The 19,803-nt window shown below is 60.8% G+C and overlaps 1 protein-coding gene across 3 annotated transcripts in view; it reads left to right on the top strand.

The window, feature by feature from the left end:
* Positions 1-19,138, top strand: part of FLNC (filamin C) — a 28,144-nt gene extending 9,006 nt beyond the window's left edge. For 2 of the 3 annotated variants that reach the window (XM_082661636.1, XM_082661635.1), the window contains 39 exons: positions 822-959; positions 1,308-1,434; positions 1,588-1,724; positions 1,955-2,148; positions 2,239-2,352; positions 2,984-3,127; positions 3,356-3,479; positions 3,642-3,802; positions 4,021-4,111; positions 4,200-4,369; positions 4,596-4,713; positions 4,809-5,071; positions 5,834-6,431; positions 7,107-7,280; positions 7,392-7,554; positions 7,791-7,951; positions 8,729-8,896; positions 8,976-9,099; positions 9,648-9,804; positions 9,880-10,069; positions 10,160-10,183; positions 10,299-10,546; positions 11,393-11,492; positions 11,782-11,922; positions 12,195-12,323; positions 12,402-12,575; positions 13,165-13,326; positions 13,448-13,651; positions 14,096-14,248; positions 14,335-14,457; positions 14,597-14,839; positions 15,012-15,281; positions 15,380-15,517; positions 15,793-15,908; positions 16,564-16,696; positions 16,784-16,960; positions 17,115-17,333; positions 17,951-18,160; positions 18,267-19,138. In XM_082661636.1, coding sequence (XP_082517762.1) covers positions 822-959; positions 1,308-1,434; positions 1,588-1,724; positions 1,955-2,148; positions 2,239-2,352; positions 2,984-3,127; positions 3,356-3,479; positions 3,642-3,802; positions 4,021-4,111; positions 4,200-4,369; positions 4,596-4,713; positions 4,809-5,071; positions 5,834-6,431; positions 7,107-7,280; positions 7,392-7,554; positions 7,791-7,951; positions 8,729-8,896; positions 8,976-9,099; positions 9,648-9,804; positions 9,880-10,069; positions 10,160-10,183; positions 10,299-10,546; positions 11,393-11,492; positions 11,782-11,922; positions 12,195-12,323; positions 12,402-12,575; positions 13,165-13,326; positions 13,448-13,651; positions 14,096-14,248; positions 14,335-14,457; positions 14,597-14,839; positions 15,012-15,281; positions 15,380-15,517; positions 15,793-15,908; positions 16,564-16,696; positions 16,784-16,960; positions 17,115-17,333; positions 17,951-18,160; positions 18,267-18,454 — 6,668 coding nt within the window. In that variant the 3' untranslated portion in view covers positions 18,455-19,138. Of the gene's footprint in view, positions 1-821; positions 960-1,307; positions 1,435-1,587; positions 1,725-1,954; positions 2,149-2,238; positions 2,353-2,983; positions 3,128-3,355; positions 3,480-3,641; positions 3,803-4,020; positions 4,112-4,199; positions 4,370-4,595; positions 4,714-4,808; positions 5,072-5,833; positions 6,432-7,106; positions 7,281-7,391; positions 7,555-7,790; positions 7,952-8,728; positions 8,897-8,975; positions 9,100-9,647; positions 9,805-9,879; positions 10,070-10,159; positions 10,184-10,298; positions 10,547-11,392; positions 11,493-11,781; positions 11,923-12,194; positions 12,576-13,164; positions 13,327-13,447; positions 13,652-14,095; positions 14,249-14,334; positions 14,458-14,596; positions 14,840-15,011; positions 15,282-15,379; positions 15,518-15,792; positions 15,909-16,563; positions 16,697-16,783; positions 16,961-17,114; positions 17,334-17,950; positions 18,161-18,266 lie in introns of all 3 variants that reach the window. The other variant, XM_082661634.1, reaches the window with a different exon arrangement.
* The last annotated feature ends 665 nt before the right edge of the window (positions 19,139-19,803 follow it).

Genomic DNA, 19,803 nt, shown 5'->3' with positions numbered 1-19,803 from the left:
GATCTAGTTTCTTTGCCACTTGCCTGATGATTTCCGTGATATGAGACCTCCGTTCTGTGCCATCGCCTGTGTTCCGTGGCAGGCTCCGGGTTCCGTGCCGTTGCCTGTTCTGTGGCAGTACCCGGATTCTCTGCCATTGTCTGTGTTCCGTGGCAGGCCTGGATTATATGTCGTTGCTTGTTTGGTGGCAGCCCGTGGGTTCCATGCCATTTTATGGGTTCCGTGGCAGGCTGAGATCACTGTTCTTCGGCCTGTGTTCAGTAGCAGAGTCTGGGTTCATTGCCACTAGCAGTGTTCTGTGGCAGGCTGACTTTCATGCATTGCCTGGGATCTGTGGCAGGCTTCCGGTTATATGCATATCTCTTGTTCCATGGTGTTGCTGAGTGTTTTGTGGCATGACTTAGTTCCTAAAGCTGCTATGGTGGCTCTGAGAAGGCTCACATGGCTCTAGGTGGGTGGCCTTGGGGTAGGTGAAAGGTCCTTCCCTGTCTCTCTTTGCTCCAGTCTCTGCTCAGGCTCTGCCCTGCCTGTGTCCCAAGCGACACTGACTCCAAGGAGCCTGGTGGGGAGGGTTTCTTGTGAGCAGCCTGATGAGGGGGGCTGGGGGCACCGTGGCCAGCTCCCTGCCCAGCATGGTCTCGGCAGCCATGGTTGTGTCGGGGGCACCAGGGAGCACGGGGGAGGGTTGCATGAGGCCATGGCCTGTGCCTGGGGGGCGTCAGGAGGACTGTGCACAGGGAGGTGGGGGATGAGAGGTGAGGGCTGAGGCTCTGTCTAGGGCCCCTCGGCGCCCCCAGCCTCACCTCTCTTCTCTCTCTCAGCCTGTAACCCCAACGCCTGCCGCGCCTCTGGGCGGGGCCTGCAGCCCAAGGGCGTGCGTGTCAAAGAGGTGGCTGACTTCAAGGTGTTCACCAAGGGTGCTGGCAGCGGGGAGCTCAAGGTCACAGTCAAGGGACCAAGTGAGTGCCAGGGGGCCGTGGTGGGAGTCGGGGCACAGGGGGGAAATACAGCCAGTGGTTCTGAGCCCCTGAGGGCAGTGATGGTCAGCACCACGCCCCCCCAGGGGGCTCCAAAGAGACGCTGACCGGAGGCTCCCTGGGACCTTAGGCACATTGTCTGACCTCTGCCTCAGTCTCCCAGTGTGCAAGCTGGGAATGCTGCTCTCGCCGGTGTGCTGCCCTGGGCTGTTACACAGTGCCTACCAGCAGCAGTGTCCTCAGGCTGGACCTGGGTCCCAGGGGTCCCGGAGGGGACTGAGCAGCTGGGACTCGCAGAGCATTGACCCTCCACTTCCCACACCTCCTCAGAAGGCACAGAGGAGCCGGTGAAGGTGCGGGAGGCTGGGGACGGTGTGTTCGAGTGCGAGTACTACCCCGTGGTGCCTGGCAAGTACGTGGTGACCATCACATGGGGCGGCTATGCCATTCCCCGCAGGTAAGCACCATGCGGCCCCCGTGCCTCCAGGTCTGGGCCCTCAGAGGGTGGGAGAGGGAGGCAGGCTGCCTGGGACTCTGAGGGAAGGGAGGGGGACGAGTACCTCTGGTGGGGGCAGCTCCCGGCATGGACACCAGCTCCCTCTTTGCCCAGCCCCTTTGAGGTGCAGGTGAGCCCAGAGGCAGGAGTGCAGAAGGTGCGGGCCTGGGGTCCCGGCTTGGAAACTGGCCAGGTGGGCAAGTCAGCTGACTTTGTGGTGGAGGCCATTGGCACAGAGGTGGGGACGCTGGGTAAGTGGCTGGGGTGGTGACAGGTGGGAAGTGGGGGGAGTGGTGTGATGGAAGGACACTGGGGGGTGACTGGGGTCAGGAGGTGGGAGTGCTAGCGAGTGTCGAGATGAGACTGGGAGATGGGACGTGGGTGATCAGGGTGGTGACGCCGGGAGAGCAATGCCCCGGGGACCTGCCTGAGTATCCAAGTTGCTTCTTGTACCCTCTGACCCTCCCCATCTTTCATCTAGGCTTCTCCATTGAGGGCCCTTCACAGGCCAAGATTGAGTGTGATGACAAGGGAGATGGCTCCTGCGACGTGCGGTACTGGCCCACAGAACCGGGGGAGTACGCCGTGCACGTCATCTGCGACGATGAGGACATTCGAGACTCGCCCTTCATTGCCCACATCCAGCCAGCTCCACCCGACTGCTTCCCGGACAAGGTGGGGGTCCCAGCTCCCGCGGGCCTGGGACAAGGTGAACAGGCCCTCCTCCAGTCCCCAACACAGCCCTCTGGTCTTGCCCCTGCGCAGGTGAAGGCCTTTGGGCCCGGCCTGGAGCCCACTGGCTGCATCGTGGACAAGCCAGCAGAGTTCACCATTGATGCCCGTGCTGCTGGCAAGGGAGACCTGAAGCTCTATGCCCAGGTGGGGTGTTGCCCCATCTCTGTGCCCCTCGCCACTGTAGCAGGGACCCTGGGGGGGGGGGGCAAGTTAGAGAAAGGGGCCTCCAGGCATCACAGGACTGATTCTCGTGGATCCATTAGAACTATGAAAAATTTAAAGTTTTGTGTTTTCTTATTGATGATAATCTTAAAAACATATTTTACCAAATATATATTTTTGTACTAATAATTTGCAATTGAAAGATGATTTGACTGAGTAAGACATTGGTTTCTCACAGTGGTGTCCACTGACCCCTAGAGGTTAACGAATATGTTCTTGGGTCCAAGAGGATGATTTCTTCTTTAAAAGGTTATTTATTCAATTTTAGGAACATTGATTTAGCTGAGCGTTTCCCCTGACAACACATTTCAGAGACCTAGGCTGGGAGACCAGGCCACGCAGATGGTCTAGAGCCTGGCCTCCCTGTTCCCAGGGTGCGCCCTGGCCACCAGAGCTTGTGGCACTAGGCTCTCCCGGTCTGAGGTCTGTGGCTGGGCGGGGCCTGTGAGTGGGTTGGCGGTGGGTAAGGAGGATGGCCCACGGCCAGCAGAGGGCGCTGGTGCTCTAGGAGTCCGGGGCACTCCAAGAACCTTGCTTTGGGTGACGCCCACAGGACGCAGAGGGCTGCCCCATTGACATCAAGGTCATCCCCAACGGCGATGGTACCTTCCGCTGCTCCTACGTGCCCACCAAGCCTATTAAACACACCATCATCATCTCCTGGGGAGGCGTCAACGTCCCCAAGAGCCCCTTCCGGGTATGTCCTTTGCTCCCTGCCCCATGCCCACTGCCAGGGGCCTCAGAGGGAGGGCGGAGCCTCACGCAGGAGATGTTGGCTGTCCCTGGGCCCTGTCATCGCTCCCCACCTCAAGGCCCCTGCGAAGATGCTAAAACTGGTCCTGCTAAGGCTGGGCTCAGAAGTGCTGGGGAAAGGGATAGACCTTGAGGAAGGGGCACCGTGCTGACCATCGACTCTTCCCCACAGGTAAACGTGGGAGAGGGCAGTCACCCCGAGCGGGTGAAGGTGTACGGCCCTGGCGTGGAGAAGACAGGCCTCAAGGCTAATGAGCCCACCTACTTCACGGTGGACTGCAGCGAGGCGGGGCAAGGTGCCCTGAGGACCAGGGAGTGGGGCGGGGCTGGGCGGGGCCGGGCAGGGTCTGGGTGGGAGGCGCTGGTACCCTCCACCTGGTCCCAGCTGTAGGGGGACTGGTCAAGTGCAGGAGGTCGTTGAGCCCCCCGCTCATGGCCTCGTGCCTGCCTCCTCTCAGGCGATGTAAGCATTGGCATCAAGTGTGCCCCCGGCGTGGTGGGCCCTGCAGAGGCTGACATCGACTTTGACATCATCAAGAATGACAATGACACCTTCACAGTCAAGTACACACCTCCAGGGGCCGGCCGCTACACCATCATGGTGTTGTTTGCCAACCAGGTACCCTACGCTTGGGTTTTGGTTGTCACGGGTGGCTGCACACCCCACCCTGCCCTGGCCCACATCTCAGTCAGCAGCTTAAGAGGCAGTCGTTTGGGGACAATTCTACAGCCGTTGATTGCGCACTTCCTATGTGTAGGCAGCGTGCCTCAGAGGAAACAGGGCACTTTTTCAGAGACTGCTCGTGTCCACCCTGACCAAGCTTTTTCTCCCTCCAGGAGATCCCTGCCAGCCCCTTCCATATCAAGGTGGACCCATCCCATGATGCCAGCAAGGTCAAGGCTGAGGGCCCTGGGCTGAACCGCACAGGTAGGTGTCTGAGTCGGGGCTGGGCTGGGGTGGGGGTGGGGCTGGGTGGCCGCCAGCCCCTCACCACCATCTCGGGGTGACTCCCCAGGTGTGGAAGTTGGGAAGCCCACTCACTTCACGGTGCTGACCAAGGGAGCCGGCAAGGCCAAGCTGGACGTGCACTTTGCCGGGGCTGCCAAGGGAGAAGCTGTGCGAGACTTTGAAATCATCGACAACCACGACTACTCCTACACTGTCAAGTACACGGCCGTGCAGCAGGTGTGTCCGCCCCCTCCGTGCTCCACCCGTCCCGGCTATGGGGTTGTGGGTCTCCTTCCTTCAGTCTCACAGGGCCCGCTCTGCATGTAGCCTCCCAGATCTTGCCCTTTCCTGCCTTCCATCCTCTCTCGCTGTGGATCTCTGAGCCTCTGGTCCACATCGGCCAAAGGCATGTCGCCAGGCTGTGCCAAGCCACCCAGTTCTGACCTCCTGTTGTACCCAATAGGGCAACATGGCCGTGACAGTGACCTATGGTGGAGACCCTGTCCCCAAGAGCCCCTTTGTGGTGAATGTGGCACCCCCGCTGGACCTCAGCAAAGTCAAAGTTCAAGGCCTCAACAGCAGTAAGTGGGGCAAGAGCTGCCCTGGGAGTGAGGAGAGCTGGGGGGGGGCAGTGGGTCGCAGTCTCTGCTCACGGTGTCCCTTGCCGTCTACACAGAGGTGGCTGTGGGACAAGAACAGGCATTTTCTGTGAACACACGAGGGGCTGGCGGTCAGGGCCAGCTGGACGTGCGGATGACCTCACCCTCCCGACGACCCATCCCCTGCAAGCTGGAGCCTGGGGGTGGAGCTGAAGCCCAGGCTGTGCGCTACATGCCCCCTGAGGAGGGGCCCTACAAGGTGGATATCACCTACGATGGTCACCCGGTGCCTGGCAGCCCCTTCGCCGTGGAGGGTGTCCTGCCCCCTGACCCCTCCAAGGTGAGGAAATAGGGGCTGGTGGGAGCTGGGAGTTGGGGGCTTCTAGCGAAGATGGGTAAGTCACAGGGGCAGAGGCCAGAGGGCCTTACGTCCTGGAGTGAGCATAGCCGGGGACCCAGGGCCGAGGGAGTCCCCCACCTCAGGACCTGCCTTTGAGACTGCTTAGTGTTTTTTTGGTTTTGATTTTTGTATTTTTATTGAAGTATAGTTGATTTATAATGTTGTGTTCATTACTGCTGTACAACAAAGTGATTCAGTTATACATGTATGTACATACTTTTTTTTAATGTTCTTTTCCATTATGGTTGGTCGTAGGATTTTTTTTTTTTTTTTGGCTGCACTGAGCAGCATGTGGGATCTTAGGTCCCCGACCAGGGATCAAACCTGTGCCCCCTGCAGTGGAAGCACAGTGTCCTAACCACTGGATGGACAGGGAAGTCCCTGTCACAGGTTATTGAATATAGTGCTCTGTGCTATACAGTAGAACCTTGTTGTTTATCCATCCTACATATAAAAGCTTATATCGAGACAGCTCAGCTATTAAAAGCCTGGCCTTGGATCCGACCTGGGCTTCAATCCCAGGTCCACCAGCTGCGACAAATTATTTAATCTCTCTACCTGCGTTTCCTCGCCTGGAATTGTTATAAGGACTCAGCCTGTGGTAGCTGCTACAATTGAAAGCGCTTAGCTGATTTGAGAGCCACGAAGGCCTCGTGGGCGAGGTCAGGTGTAGGTAATCCACACACCTGTTCCTTCTTTTAGGTCTGTGCTTACGGCCCTGGTCTCAAGGACGGGCTGGTAGGCACGCCAGCGCCCTTCTCCATCGACACCAAGGGGGCGGGCACGGGTGGCCTGGGGCTGACCGTGGAGGGCCCCTGCGAGGCCAAGATCGAGTGCCAGGACAATGGCGATGGCTCGTGTGCTGTCAGCTACCTGCCCACGGAGCCGGGCGAGTACACCATCAACATCCTGTTTGCCGAAGCCCACATCCCCGGCTCGCCCTTCAAGGCTACCATCCGGCCCGTGTTCGACCCGAGCAAGGTGCGGGCCAGTGGTCCAGGCCTGGAGCGCGGCAAGGCTGGCGAGGCAGCCACCTTCACTGTGGACTGCTCGGAGGCGGGCGAGGCTGAGCTGACCATTGAGATCCTGTCGGACGCCGGCGTCAAGGCCGAGGTGCTGATCCACAACAATGCCGACGGCACCTACCACATCACCTACAGCCCCGCCTTCCCCGGCACCTACACCATTACCATCAAGTATGGCGGGCACCCCGTACCCAAATTCCCCACCCGCGTCCATGTGCAGCCCGCTGTCGACACCAGTGGAGTCAAGGTCTCGGGACCCGGTGTTGAGCCCCACGGTGAGTGAGAGAGGAGCCTGGAGCTGGTCGCATCGCCAGTCAGGCAGGGAGGGAAGCGGGGCTGAGGGCTTGTGGGGGGGGAAGGGAGGGCTTTGGGGCAGCGCTGAGTCTTTAGGGCTCAGATACCGCAGAAGAAGGCGCCTGAGCCAAAGGCAGGACGCGGAGCTTCACCTCCGGTCTTGTGGCAAAATTGCATTTTCCTGGGGAGATTCGCAACTTGCATCAGCTGATCTGAGAAAGCTAAGAACCTTGCTCTCCATGGTACAGAGGGAAAGCTTTGGGGTTGAGGGTGACAAGAGTCAGGAGACAGTTCAGCTCAGCTCGGTGACTGTGAGTTACCATCTGCTGGGGGCCAGACCCTGGGCTAGGCACGGCGGGGTGTGCAGAGGAACCTAAGACCCAGACCCGCCCTCAAGGGGCGCACAGCCTGGTGGGGAGACTCAGGTGAACAGAGTGTCAGTATGTGGTGAGGGGAGCGAAGGCAGGGGCAGTGGGAGGCGGGGCCCAGAGCTCGGAGCTCAGCTCGCAGGGCCGAGCGGGGCAGGGCTCAGGCTGGGGAGCAGCAGGTGGGGAGGAGGAGAGGCCTCAGAGTGGGGGAGGGAGGGCGCGCTGGGGTGAGCAGTTGTGTGAAGGCTGCCCCCAACCTATGCTGAGCTCTCGTCTCCTGGGAGCCAGGTGTCCTGCGTGAGGTGACCACTGAGTTCACTGTGGACGCAAGATCCTTGACAGCCACGGGTGGGAACCACGTGACGGCTCGCGTGCTCAACCCCTCGGGCGCTAAGACGGATACCTACCTGACAGACAACGGGGATGGCACCTACCGAGTGCAGTACACGGCCTACGAAGAGGGTGAGGGGCTGGGCTGAGCGGGGACGGTGGGGATCTGATGCCGGCATTTTCGGGGGTTGGGGAGGTAGGGGCCTCGCACACCCTGACTTGCACCGTGTGGCTGGCTTCCAGGAGTGCATTTGGTGGAGGTGCTGTATGATGACGTAGCTGTGCCCAAGAGCCCCTTCCGAGTGGGCGTGACTGAGGGCTGTGACCCCACTCGCGTCCGGGCCTTTGGGCCAGGCCTGGAGGGTGGCTTGGTCAACAAGGCTAACCGCTTCACTGTGGAAACGAGGTATTCCTCCCTCCGCCTTTCCTAACCTTGACCCTGATCCCAGCCACCTGGCCTCCCCCTTCACCCTTCTGTGTGTGCCTCATCCCCAGCCTATCCCCTGTCAAGGGTGCAAACCTCCCCCAGTGTCCGAACCCCTGTAGCTGGTCCCTTCTCAGCTGGGCCCCCAGCCCCCATTCAGCTTCTCCATCCCCACTCACTGGCCCTAGCGGAGCTGATATAGCGGTGTCATCTTGTAGGGGAGCTGGCACTGGGGGCCTAGGCCTAGCCATCGAGGGCCCGTCGGAAGCCAAGATGTCCTGCAAGGACAACAAGGATGGTAGTTGCACCGTGGAGTACATCCCTTTCACCCCTGGAGACTATGACGTCAACATCACCTTCGGGGGCCGGCCCATCCCAGGTGTGCACGGGGTGGGTGGGACTCAGGGAGGGCAGCAGGAGGCCTGCTCAGCGAGACAGAAACAGGAAGGAAGTCGGGTGTGGGGACTCATCCCTAGAGCAGGAAAGCCCCGAGCCCAGCCGGCAGGGAGGACGTGGAGCAGGCAGGCGCTGCGGTCACGGCCAAGAGGCAGGGCGGTGCGTGCAGTTCGTTCCCAGAGGTCCAGCACTGGTGTCTTGGCCCTTTGTCTGGAGCGCCAGACCTCGTGGGTTCGGTCACTCAGACACAGTGCAAGCCTCTGTCGCTGGCTCAGCAAGGACAGCCTCTCACACCCTCTCCCTCTCACTGTCTGCAAAGCAAGGAACCCCCCTGCCCTCCTGCATGGCCGAGTTGCTCAGGGCAGGGGTAGGGGTGGGGAGGGCGGGGTTATGTCTTCAATTATCACATAACTCGGGCCTGCTGAAATTGGACATTTCTCTTCCTTATCTAATTTCACGCTGGCAAAAATGCATTTTGTTACAGATACTCCACTTTTAACATTTTATTAATTTAGGAAGGCCTTCTTCCAGGCTTGTGGTCTAAATAAGTGGATTTGCCCAGCCGCAGTCCGTAGCCAAGCAGCCAAGCTTATTTTCCTTGTTTACATTTTCTTAGCAAGTCTCTAAGCGTTTGCACATTTGGTCTGGTCTCCCTGGGGCATTTCAAAGGCAAGGAAGGCGTCGTCCTCCTCCTCGTTCGTCGGTGTCAGGTAGACCTTCCTGGGCAGGTGGGTAGGGGCTGATGTCCCTCTCCTTGCAGGGAGTCCATTCCGGGTGCCAGTGAAGGATGTGGTGGACCCTGGGAAGGTGAAGTGCTCCGGCCCAGGGCTGGGAGCCGGTGTCAGGGCCCGGGTACCCCAGACCTTCAAGGTGGACTGCAGCCAAGCTGGCCGGGCTGCCCTGCAGGTGGCCGTGCTGAGCCCCACAGGTATGGAATGTCTGGGGCAGGGTGGAGGGAGGCAGAAGTGATGCCAAGAGGCTTTGCTGACCCTGCTCCCCTTGCCCAGGTGTGGCTGAGCCTGTGGAGGTGCGTGACAATGGAGATGGCACCCATACCGTGCACTACACCCCAGCCACCGACGGGCCCTACACAGTCGCTGTCAAGTATGCCGACCAGGAGGTGCCACGCAGGTGAGGCCCAGCTTTGGGCTCCTGTGCTGTGCTGAGCTCTGGGGAGCTCCCACCAGGGCTGCACCTGCAGGGCCACTGCAGGGCCCTGGAAACACCCCTCCTACTTGTCTTCGCCTCATCCCATCTCTGCTGCCCCATCCCGCTCTTCCTCAGGGCCCCCTGCCTGTCTCCACCCTGGAGGTGGCACAGCCCCAGGGGCTCTCCTCTGGCTGGGCTGTCCCTCCATGTAGATACAAAATTTACAAAATTAGTGCCTTGGGAAAAGGCACCATGTAGCTACAAAAAGGTGCGAGAGGGCAGCCTCCTGCATCCTCCTCTTTAAACAATTCACGGCATCTTCCTGGAGAATGGAGAAGAAATGCTCAGGCTTTGTCAGGGGCACAGCTGTGTGACCCTCCCCCAGACTCAGGCTGTGACCTGGTCCCTCCTCCCTGCCAGGAGTCATCTCCCCTGCTCATGAATGTGGGGAGGAGTCCAGGCCCCAAACGAGAAGGGATTCCCTTTGCCCCAGAGCTTGAGCCAACTGTCCATCCCTTCTGCCCCTCAAGCCCCTTCAAGATCAAGGTGCTTCCAGCCCACGATGCCAGCAAGGTGCGGGCCAGTGGCCCCGGGCTCAATGCCTCTGGCATCCCTGCCAGCCTGCCTGTGGAGTTCACCATCGATGCCCGGGATGCTGGGGAGGGCTTGCTCACTGTCCAGATCCTGGTGAGTCCATGTGCCGCCCCCCTCTCAGCTGAGGCTCTGGGCACAGGCTGGCCTTGACCTCTGTTCCTCCCCCAGGACCCTGAGGGTAAGCCCAAGAAGGCCAACATCCGAGACAACGGGGATGGCACGTACACCGTGTCCTACCTCCCGGACATGAGTGGCCGGTACACCATCACCATCAAGTATGGCGGCGATGAGATCCCCTACTCGCCCTTCCGCATCCACGCCCTGCCCACTGGGGACGCCAGCAAGTGCCTGGTCACAGGTGGGCACTCACCCCGCCTCCCCTGCCCCTCCCCCTCCCCCACCCCCCCATCCTGAGCACTGCGTGGCTTACACTCTTCTCCATTTCCAGTGTCCATCGGAGGCCACGGCCTGGGTGAGTGCCCCTTCTCCTCTCTTTCTGCTGTGGGCTGAGGTGGTGGGAGAGTGGGGAACTGTGGGGGGCTGGGCACAGGCCCGCGGACTCCTGACCGGACATTCCTGTGTGGCAGGTGCCTGCCTGGGCCCCCGCATCCAGATTGGGGAGGAGACGGTGATCACGGTGGACGCCAAGGCAGCAGGCAAGGGGAAGGTGACGTGCACGGTGTCCACGCCGGATGGGGCAGAGCTTGACGTGGATGTGGTTGAGAACCACGACGGCACCTTCGACATCTACTACACAGCGCCCAAGCCGGGCAAGTACGTCATCACCATCCGCTTTGGAGGCGAGCACGTCCCCAACAGTCCCTTCCACGTGCTGGTAAGCTCCGCGGCCACAGTGGGACTAGGGCGGCTGGGGAGGTGGGCCGGGCCCTCTTAGTGGTAGCAGGGGATCCCAGAACCTGTCCCCACATCTGATGGATCAGGGACCCAGAGTGCCCCAGAGTCGAGTCTTTGCTTTCCCTGCAGCCTCCCAACCCAGGAGGTGAGCACAGCCCTGCTTCTGTCCCCTCTGGTGGTTGGTCAGCTCTCTCTGGTGGAACTTGCCGTGTTCCTTCTGACCCCCGGGCCCACTGTCCCTGTACATCTCCCCAGGGTGGCCGTGCAGGACGATGAAGCCCTCCAGAGGGTAGAGCACCCAAGATATCCATCCTGCCCTGTGGGTAGCCCGGGACTTCAGGTCCCTGGGCCATTCTCTGCGTCAGCTCGTGGTCACTCGAGCTGGCGTGTACCGGCTTGCTGCGTCCTGTGCCCTCCCGCGCCTGGCTTCCCAGGCGTGAGACTCCATGCCCCGCGTGGAGGAGCCCTCTGACTGAGCAGCTGCACAGGCCCAGTACCTACCCCGCACACTGGGCACTGCCACCTCCCACCCGGGCCACACCTCGCCCCCCTCCTCCTCTTCCTTCATTTCTTCTCTTCTTCAGGGGCCAGGACTGGGGCATGGTTTGGCGTCATCTTGGGGGAGCAGGCGGGAGTCAGGCTGGGCAGACGGATCCCCAGGCTGGGCGCGGCACCTCTTCTCTTGCAGCTGACACGCCTCTCCTGCCCTCTGGCTTCACCATTAACCATCTTTTTCTTTGCTCATTTGTTCTGACTTCAGTCATGGCTCAGGCCAAGCTCCCCAGGCCTTCCCCAGCCAATGACTGTTCCCTCTCACCTGCCACAGGCCACAGAGGAGCCAGTGGTGCCCGTGGAGCCAATGGAGTCCATGCTGAGACCCTTCAACCTGGTCATCCCCTTCACTGTGCAGAAAGGGGAGCTCACAGGTACTGCCCCGGGGCCCTGAGGCATGAGGGCTCAAAGGGAGGACACCTGCGTCCAGGCCCAGAGCAGGGAAGCAAGCTACCCAGGGTCACACAGCAAGTTGGGCAGAGCTGGAACTCAGACTCCAGCTTTCTGTCTCCCAGGTCAGGGTTCATCCTGACGCTCCAGGCTGTCTCCTGGTGCCTGACCTCTGGGGTAGAAGCAGAACCACACAGGAGTGGGGGCCTGGGGCAGCAAAGGGGGTTGAGGTAGGAGAAACTGGGGTCCCCCACTTAACCCTCTGCCTGGCAGGGGAGGTGCGGATGCCCTCTGGGAAGACCGCCCGGCCCAGCATCACTGACAACAAGGATGGCACCATCACGGTGAGGTACGCACCCACCGAGAAAGGCCTGCACCAGATGGGGATCAAGTATGACGGCAACCACATCCCTGGTGAGTCGGGGGCCAGGCTGGGCTTGGCTGGGCTGAGAGGAGCCCATAGTGACTTCACCCTCATCTGCCTTCTTTCAACAAATCTTTATTGAGCACCTGCTGTGTGCAGACACCATGTGAGGCCTGGGAAGTCTGGTGCCCTGGTGGGAGGCCCCTGTGGCAGAGATGCAGGGCTCAGCAGGGAGCCTGTGGGGAGGTGCGGGGGCTGAGGTGGGCTCAGGCAGCTCCTGTCCTCACTATTGACCCAGCCCCCTTTCTCCGACCACCCCCAGGGAGCCCCCTGCAGTTCTACGTGGATGCCATCAACAGCCGCCACGTCAGTGCCTATGGGCCAGGCCTGAGCCATGGCATGGTCAACAAGCCGGCCACCTTCACCATCGTCACCAAGGATGCTGGGGAAGGTGAGGGGAGCTGGGTGGGGGCAGCCAGTGCAGGGGTGAGGGCAGGACCTCTGATCTCAGCCCTTCCTCCACCCACAGGGGGTCTGTCCCTGGCCGTGGAGGGCCCGTCCAAGGCAGAGATCACCTGCAAGGACAACAAGGATGGCACCTGCACCGTGTCCTACCTCCCCACGGCGCCTGGAGACTACAGCATCATCGTGCGATTTGACGACAAGCACATTCCGGGGAGCCCCTTCACAGCCAAGATCACAGGTGGGTGGACGTGTGGGCACACAGCCTGCCACACACACCCCAGCACACAACGGATGTGCAAGCCCAGCATGTTCAAGTAAGTCACCGGGGCGTTAGGGTAGGGCCCCCTCGAGGTGGAAGAGGTCATTTTTGGATAAATGTAAGGAACACTCTATCCTCTAGAGCAGGTGAGAAACATCCAGCCACCCTTTGAAAACAAATCTTGTTGAGTTTTTTAAGTCAGGGTACTGATAATCCCTTTTGATAGATGAGGAAGCCAGCAGGCCCAGAGGGGCTAAGCAACTTGATCAGAGCCACACAGCGGGAAAGGGCTATGGGCTGTCTGGCCCAGTCTAGTTTTTTGGTTCCATGCAATCACGTGACTCAGGATTTACATTCGTGTAAATTAGGGATTTAACCCATTCAGGACTGGGGCATCCCCAGGGGAGCTGGGTGTGAATGGAGACTGCGCTCTCCCTGGTCTCTCTGTGCCTCTGGGTGGTCCCCAGACTCTGTTGAGTCCAGCAGGGGCTGCCAGGAAGTCTCCTGATCTCCATGAGGGCAGGGCCTGCCTGGAGTCACACTGCCTGACATGCCAACTCTCCCCCAGGTGATGACTCAATGAGGACGTCACAGCTGAACGTGGGCACCTCCACGGATGTGTCACTGAAGATCACCGAGAGTGACCTGAGCCTGCTGACCGCCAGCATCCGCGCCCCCTCGGGCAACGAGGAGCCCTGCCTGCTGAAGCGCCTGCCCAACCGGCACATTGGTGAGCACGGGGCCATGGGAGGGGCCCGGCGGGGTGGGGGGGGGCGAGGAAGGTGGGGGCAGCCGCAAAGGAACACTGCCAGGCCCAGGGCTCCATTCATGCCTGACCTCCCTCCCAACAGGCATCTCCTTCACCCCCAAGGAGGTTGGGGAGCATGTGGTGAGCGTGCGCAAGAGCGGCAAGCACGTCACCAACAGCCCCTTCAAGATCCTGGTGGGACCGTCTGAGATCGGGGATGCCAGCAAGGTGCGGGTCTGGGGCAAGGGCCTGTCCGAGGGACACACGTTCCAGGTGGCGGAGTTCATCGTGGACACTCGTAATGCAGGTGCTTCTTGCCCCAGAGACCCCTCATTTCAGCTTGTGCCGCCAGTGACGACTAGTCCTTTCCTGCCCCGTGCCCCTTGGCCGTACACTGCTCCCTGAACTTCCTGGCCCAGTCTCTGCTGAGATTCACATTCTGGGGCCCCTTTGGGGAGAGTGAATGTCCCCATGTCACTTCTCCCATGTTTCAGAGAAAGCTCAGCTTTACTGAGTTTGGCTCTCTGTTGCTCACTAGAACCCAAGAGGCCTGCCTTAGGAATTTTCCAGACTACCTATCCCCGACCCTCTGGGTCAGTGCCTGGCTCACCCCTTCTCCTCCTGCTGAGGCATCTTTTGTTAGTGGTTGATACACCTTGGGTGCCTGTTCTGGACAGAGCCTGTAGTTTGGGGAGGGGAGAGCAGAACAGCAGTGGGGACTGAGGGAGACGTGTCCCTTGTTCCCTGCTAGGTTATGGGGGCCTGGGGCTGAGTATTGAAGGCCCTAGCAAGGTGGACATCAACTGTGAGGATATGGAGGACGGCACATGCAAAGTTACCTACTGCCCCACGGAACCGGGCACCTACATCATCAACATCAAGTTTGCCGACAAGCACGTGCCTGGTAAGGCGCTGAGCTGCTGCTGGGACAGGCCAGGAGGCCAGCGACGAGTGATCTGAGACGCCCGACCCTCCCTTTCTCCCCTACAGGAAGCCCCTTCACGGTGAAGGTTACAGGCGAGGGCCGCATGAAGGAAAGCATCACCCGGCGCAGGCAGGCGCCGTCCATTGCCACCATCGGCAGCACCTGTGACCTCAACCTCAAGATCCCAGGTGGGAGGCAGGAGCCGGGGGGTGGGGGTGGGGGCGGGAGCAGGGCAATGGGGAAGGCCCAGGGCCTGCCCCCACTGTCTCTGTCCTGCTGGCTCGTTTCTTACCTTCCTCCCCGCCTTGGGCTCCATGCGTCGCACAGGGAACTGGTTCCAGATGGTGTCGGCCCAGGAGCGCCTGACGCGCACCTTCACGCGCAGCAGCCACACGTACACCCGCACAGAGCGCACGGAGATCAGCAAGACTCGGGGCGGAGAGACCAAGCGTGAGGTGCGGGTGGAGGAGTCCACCCAGGTTGGCGGAGACCCCTTCCCCGCCGTCTTCGGGGACTTCCTGGGCCGGGAACGCCTGGGCTCTTTTGGCAGCATCACCCGGCAGCAGGAGGGTGAGCAGGGCGGGGCTGGGGTCTTCACAGGGAGGCTGGGCTCTCCGTCCCTCGGGACAAGAGGGGGCGGCTGTTGGTCTGAGTGGAGGAGGGGGTTTTACTGAGGGAGGGAGGGAAGGGCCAGGGCCAGGAGCAGCCCCCGTGTCGCCCTGACATTCCCCACCTGCTGCAGGTGAGGCCAGCTCTCAGGACATGACCGCACAGGTGACCAGCCCGTCAGGCAAGACGGAAGCCGCAGAGATCGTGGAGGGAGAGGACAGCGCGTACAGTGTGCGCTTTGTGCCCCAGGAGATGGGGCCCCACACGGTCACCGTCAAGTACCGCGGCCAGCATGTGCCAGGCAGCCCCTTTCAGTTCACCGTGGGGCCACTGGGTGAAGGCGGTGCCCATAAGGTGCGAGCTGGAGGCACAGGGCTGGAGCGAGGGGTGGCCGGCGTGCCAGGTAAGGGGCAGGGGGCCAGGGCGGGGGGCGGGGGCAGGGCAGCCACCAGGGTGGACCATGGTGCTGAGGAGCTGCCCCTGTCCCGTTTCCATCTGCAGCCGAGTTCAGCATCTGGACCCGAGAAGCGGGTGCTGGGGGCCTGTCTATTGCTGTGGAGGGTCCCAGCAAGGCGGAGATTGCATTTGAGGACCGCAAAGATGGCTCCTGTGGGGTCTCCTATGTTGTGCAGGAACCAGGTGGGTGTCCACCACGGGGCTGGGCCTGCCTGACCTTCCAGACTGGGTTTCTGCTCGCCCAGGCAGGAGATGGGGCTACTGAACCAACTCTTCACCTGGGCTGCCGCTCTTTCTCTGCCCTGTCTCCCTCCACCCCACACTCCTGGGAATGCACGTCTGTCTCCAGAGCTGAGCCCCGACCCAGGAGCTTGTTCTGGGATGAGGCCAGGGTGGAGGGGGTTCCACCCTGCTGTCCCCAGTCCTGGGGCCTGTGCTGACTGGCCTTCCCTCCCCAGGTGACTATGAAGTCTCCATCAAGTTCAACGATGAGCACATCCCAGACAGCCCTTTTGTGGTACCCGTGGCCTCCCTCTCAGACGACGCTCGCCGTCTCACTGTCACTAGCCTCCAGGTGTGTGCCTGGGGGCCCCTTTGCCACCCTGAGAGATGGGCAGAAGTAGAGGATGGCAGGCCCATGTGGCCAGGGACTTAGCGGTGACCTTGGAAGGTCCAGACAGACAGATGTCCCCTCTCTCCCAGTGTCTGTACAGCAGGGGACTCCATTCCCCCTCCCAGCTGCCCCTCAGGAGCCCTTGTGCCTCTCCTCCCCTGTCCCCTACCCCTACTCTAGAACTGGGCTCTGTGCCCCAATCTTCACCTCCCCTGGGAGCCTCCCCATCGGCCCACCTCCCCCATCGAGCGCCCCCAGGGCAGTCTAGGCCACACCCCTCCTTCCTCATCCCAGCTACTGTTTGCAGTCCACACACAGCACCGTCCTAGCACTGGCTTCTCTGCTGACAGGCCTGCTTTATGGTTTCTGGGTCTTACCTCCTCAACCAGGACAGGGCACGTCATGTGTCGTCCCCACCATGCCCAGCCACAGCCAGGTGGCCCCACCTCATAGCAGGTGGATGCCAAGGCCACAGACCTTGCCTCCACCTCCCATCACAGCCCTGTTCAGAGCCTCCCTGAGCTGGGCTGGGCGTGCAGTGAGATCAGTGCCGGGCTGCAGAGACGAGCCCTCCAGACCCTGCCAGGAGTCTGAGCACCCTCTGTGGCCTCTGCAGGAGACGGGGCTCAAGGTGAACCAGCCGGCGTCCTTTGCGGTGCAGCTGAATGGTGCCCGGGGCGTGATCGATGCCAGGGTGCACACGCCCTCGGGTGCGGTGGAGGAGTGCTACGTCTCTGAGCTGGACAGTGGTGAGCTGGCCCTCTCCCTGCCAGGCTGGGACTTTCTGGGAAGGGGAGGGAAGGACAAAGGCTCACCCACCAACGTCTGACCCACAGACAAGCACACCATCCGTTTCATCCCCCACGAGAATGGCGTCCACTCCATTGACGTCAAGTTCAACGGTGCCCATATCCCTGGCAGTCCCTTCAAGATCCGAGTTGGGGAGCAGAGCCAGGCTGGGGACCCAGGCTTGGTGTCAGCCTATGGTCCTGGGCTCGAGGGAGGCACTACAGGTGAGTGCCTGGGGCTGGGGAGGAGGGGTGGACATTGGTCTGCCCCAGAGGCGGGGCAGCGCTGATGAGACCTGCTCCGGGGAGCCTGGGCCCATCCCAGTTCTGGACCACAAGCCCTTCCTGTCTACACCCTTGCTACCTCTCTGGTCCCCAGGAGTGTCATCGGAGTTCATTGTCAACACCCTGAATGCGGGCTCGGGGGCCTTGTCTGTCACCATCGACGGCCCCTCCAAGGTGCAGCTGGACTGTCGGGAATGTCCTGAGGGCCACGTGGTCACTTACACTCCCATGGCCCCTGGCAACTACCTCATTGCCATCAAGTATGGTGGCCCCCAGCACATTGTGGGCAGCCCCTTCAAGGCCAAAGTCACAGGTGAGTGTCCTGGGTGGGGGGAAGGTCCCTCCAGCCCATTCCATACTGGCTGGCTCCAGTGGCCATTCACATCCGGGTCATATGCCCCAAACATCGGGGTCAGGTTACCAGGAATAAAGTGGGCCTGGCTTTACACGTCACCCCATTCTCCACGTGGACTCATGTACATCATTTAAAAAAATCAAGTCCTTGCTCTTTATCGTCCATCACTTGACTAACCTTTTCCCTGCGGCGGCTCCCCAAGCTTTCGCTTAACTTTCTGCCCTCCTCTTCCCACATTTCTGGCTTCCAAGAAGACAGAGCTCAGTAAAGGTTCAGCCAGCTTTCCTTTTGGAAGCTGCGTGAAGGATTAGTTGGATACATGTTCCTTTTCAAAGCAGGACTCTACCCTGTGACTTGGGGTCCCAGGCAAAGCCCAGAAGTCGGGTGTGGGGGGAGCCATCGAGGCTCCAGACCTCGAGATAAGCCTGCCCCGGAGCCGTTTGGAACGGGCTGCCACTCCTAGCACGCTGCATCTGAGGAAGGGGACGCGGGGCTGTCAGCGCTGGCACACGGCCTACCGCCTGGGGAAGAGCAGGCCTCTGACTAGGCTCGTGGCCACCCACTCTGCCTCTCAGGTCCCCGGCTGTCTGGAGGCCACAGCCTTCACGAAACGTCCACGGTCCTGGTGGAGACTGTGACCAAGTCGTCCTCAAGTCGGGGTTCCAGCTATAGCTCCATCCCCAAGTTCTCCTCAGATGCCAGCAAGGTGGTGACACGGGGCCCTGGGCTGTCCCAGGCCTTTGTGGGCCAGAAGAACTCGTTCACCGTGGACTGCAGCAAAGCAGGCAGGCAGCGGGGGGAAAGGGGGCAGACCCCCAGGGTGGGCAGGTGCGCGGGAACGTGGGCCCAAGGGCCTGGGGTGAGCCTGACCCTCGCTCCCTCTCTCTCCAGGCACCAACATGATGATGGTGGGTGTGCACGGGCCCAAGACCCCCTGTGAGGAGGTGTATGTGAAGCACATGGGGAACCGGGTGTACAACGTCACCTACACCGTCAAGGAGAAAGGGGATTACATCCTCATCGTCAAGTGGGGCGACGAAAGTGTCCCTGGAAGCCCCTTCAAAGTCAATGTGCCCTGAATCCCAGAAGTGCCTCCCCCGGCCTCGGCCCCCACCTCTGGCCACACACACTCACAGACACACACACACACAAATAGGCCACACCCAGATGCACGCACGCAGAATCAGACACCACAAACACCTGCCCTGGGGGTGGAAGGAGTGGCACTGCCCCCCTCCCTGCCCCCCCGGGTTGGAAGGCCTCGTCCGTCTCAGGGCAGTGTCCCTGCCTCAGACGTGACATGAGGGCGAACTGGAGGTTGGGGGGCCAGGGAAGCCCTGAGTTTTCTGGCGGGGCTGAGGCCAGTGGGGGAGCACGTGTCTGGGGGTGTCTGCATGTGTGAGAGAGGTCGCCCTCAAACTGCACTGCCAGCGGGGCCTCCTTGCCACTGAGGACTGCATCCGGCCCCTCTGGTGGCCACAACCCCAGAGCGTTAAGGACTTGGAAGAGAAAGCACAATCGCAGGAGAAAATGGACCCAGCAGCAGCAGGCTTGGTGCGTGTCCTGGCCCCGGGCAATTGAGATACCAGCCAGGCTTCCTGGGGGACTGATTTCTCTCTTTTTTTTTTAAGATTGCACAGCTCTGCCCCATGGGGGGCTTTTTTTTTTACACACTGCGAGGCCCAGCTTTCTGGGGGGCTTTTGCACATGTCATGCGGCTCAGCTGGGAGCCGTTTAGGTGGAAAACAAATAAAGTGCGGCCTGTCGCAGAGGCCTGGCTGTTCCTTGTGTGTGTGCTCCCCACGGCTGGCCACCAGGCCCTGGGAGGCAGAGGCTGGCTGCCTCTCCCCTGGAGGACTGAGTCAGGTCAAGGGGGAGGGCCTGGGGCAGAGAGCGGCCCCCTCTGGGCCATCTGTTTGGGGAGGTCTGGAATGTTGACAGAATGCTTGAAAGAAGGGGCTGGGGGGGCATGCCAGGGATGTGGGCTTGGTCCTCAGATTCCTGGAGAGCTGGTGGGTGGGAGAGGGAGGTGGACACTATGTTCTAGAAGACTGCCCTAGGACCACCAGGAGGCCAGTTTCCACTCAGCCTGATCTCAAGGATGTTCTCAAAATTTTTAGGACCTTAAAACAGCACTGGCTCAAGCAGTAATGCTCCTCACCCAGCAGGCAGGCACAAACCCAGGAACCTTTCACTCCAGCCAGGTCCTGGGTCAAAGCTGGGCCTGCTCCCTCCCCACCTCCAGCCCTGACCTGGCTTAGGTCCTCCCTCCTGAACTGGCCCCTCCACTAGCCTTCCTGGCCCACCAGCCAGCTCCCTCCAACTAGCCCTCCACACTGCAGCCAGAGGGCGGGGTCACATCACAGGGACTATGGCCCTCTCTGGCCCAGGGCCCTTCTGTGGCTCCCTTCTCTCCAGGCTAGTCTAC

This window comes from Grampus griseus, assembly GCF_964374135.1.
Source record: "Grampus griseus genome assembly, chromosome: 9".
In the NCBI taxonomy this organism is placed as follows: domain Eukaryota; kingdom Metazoa; phylum Chordata; class Mammalia; order Artiodactyla; family Delphinidae; genus Grampus; species Grampus griseus.
This window is presented reverse-complemented; position numbering and strand designations above follow the sequence as displayed.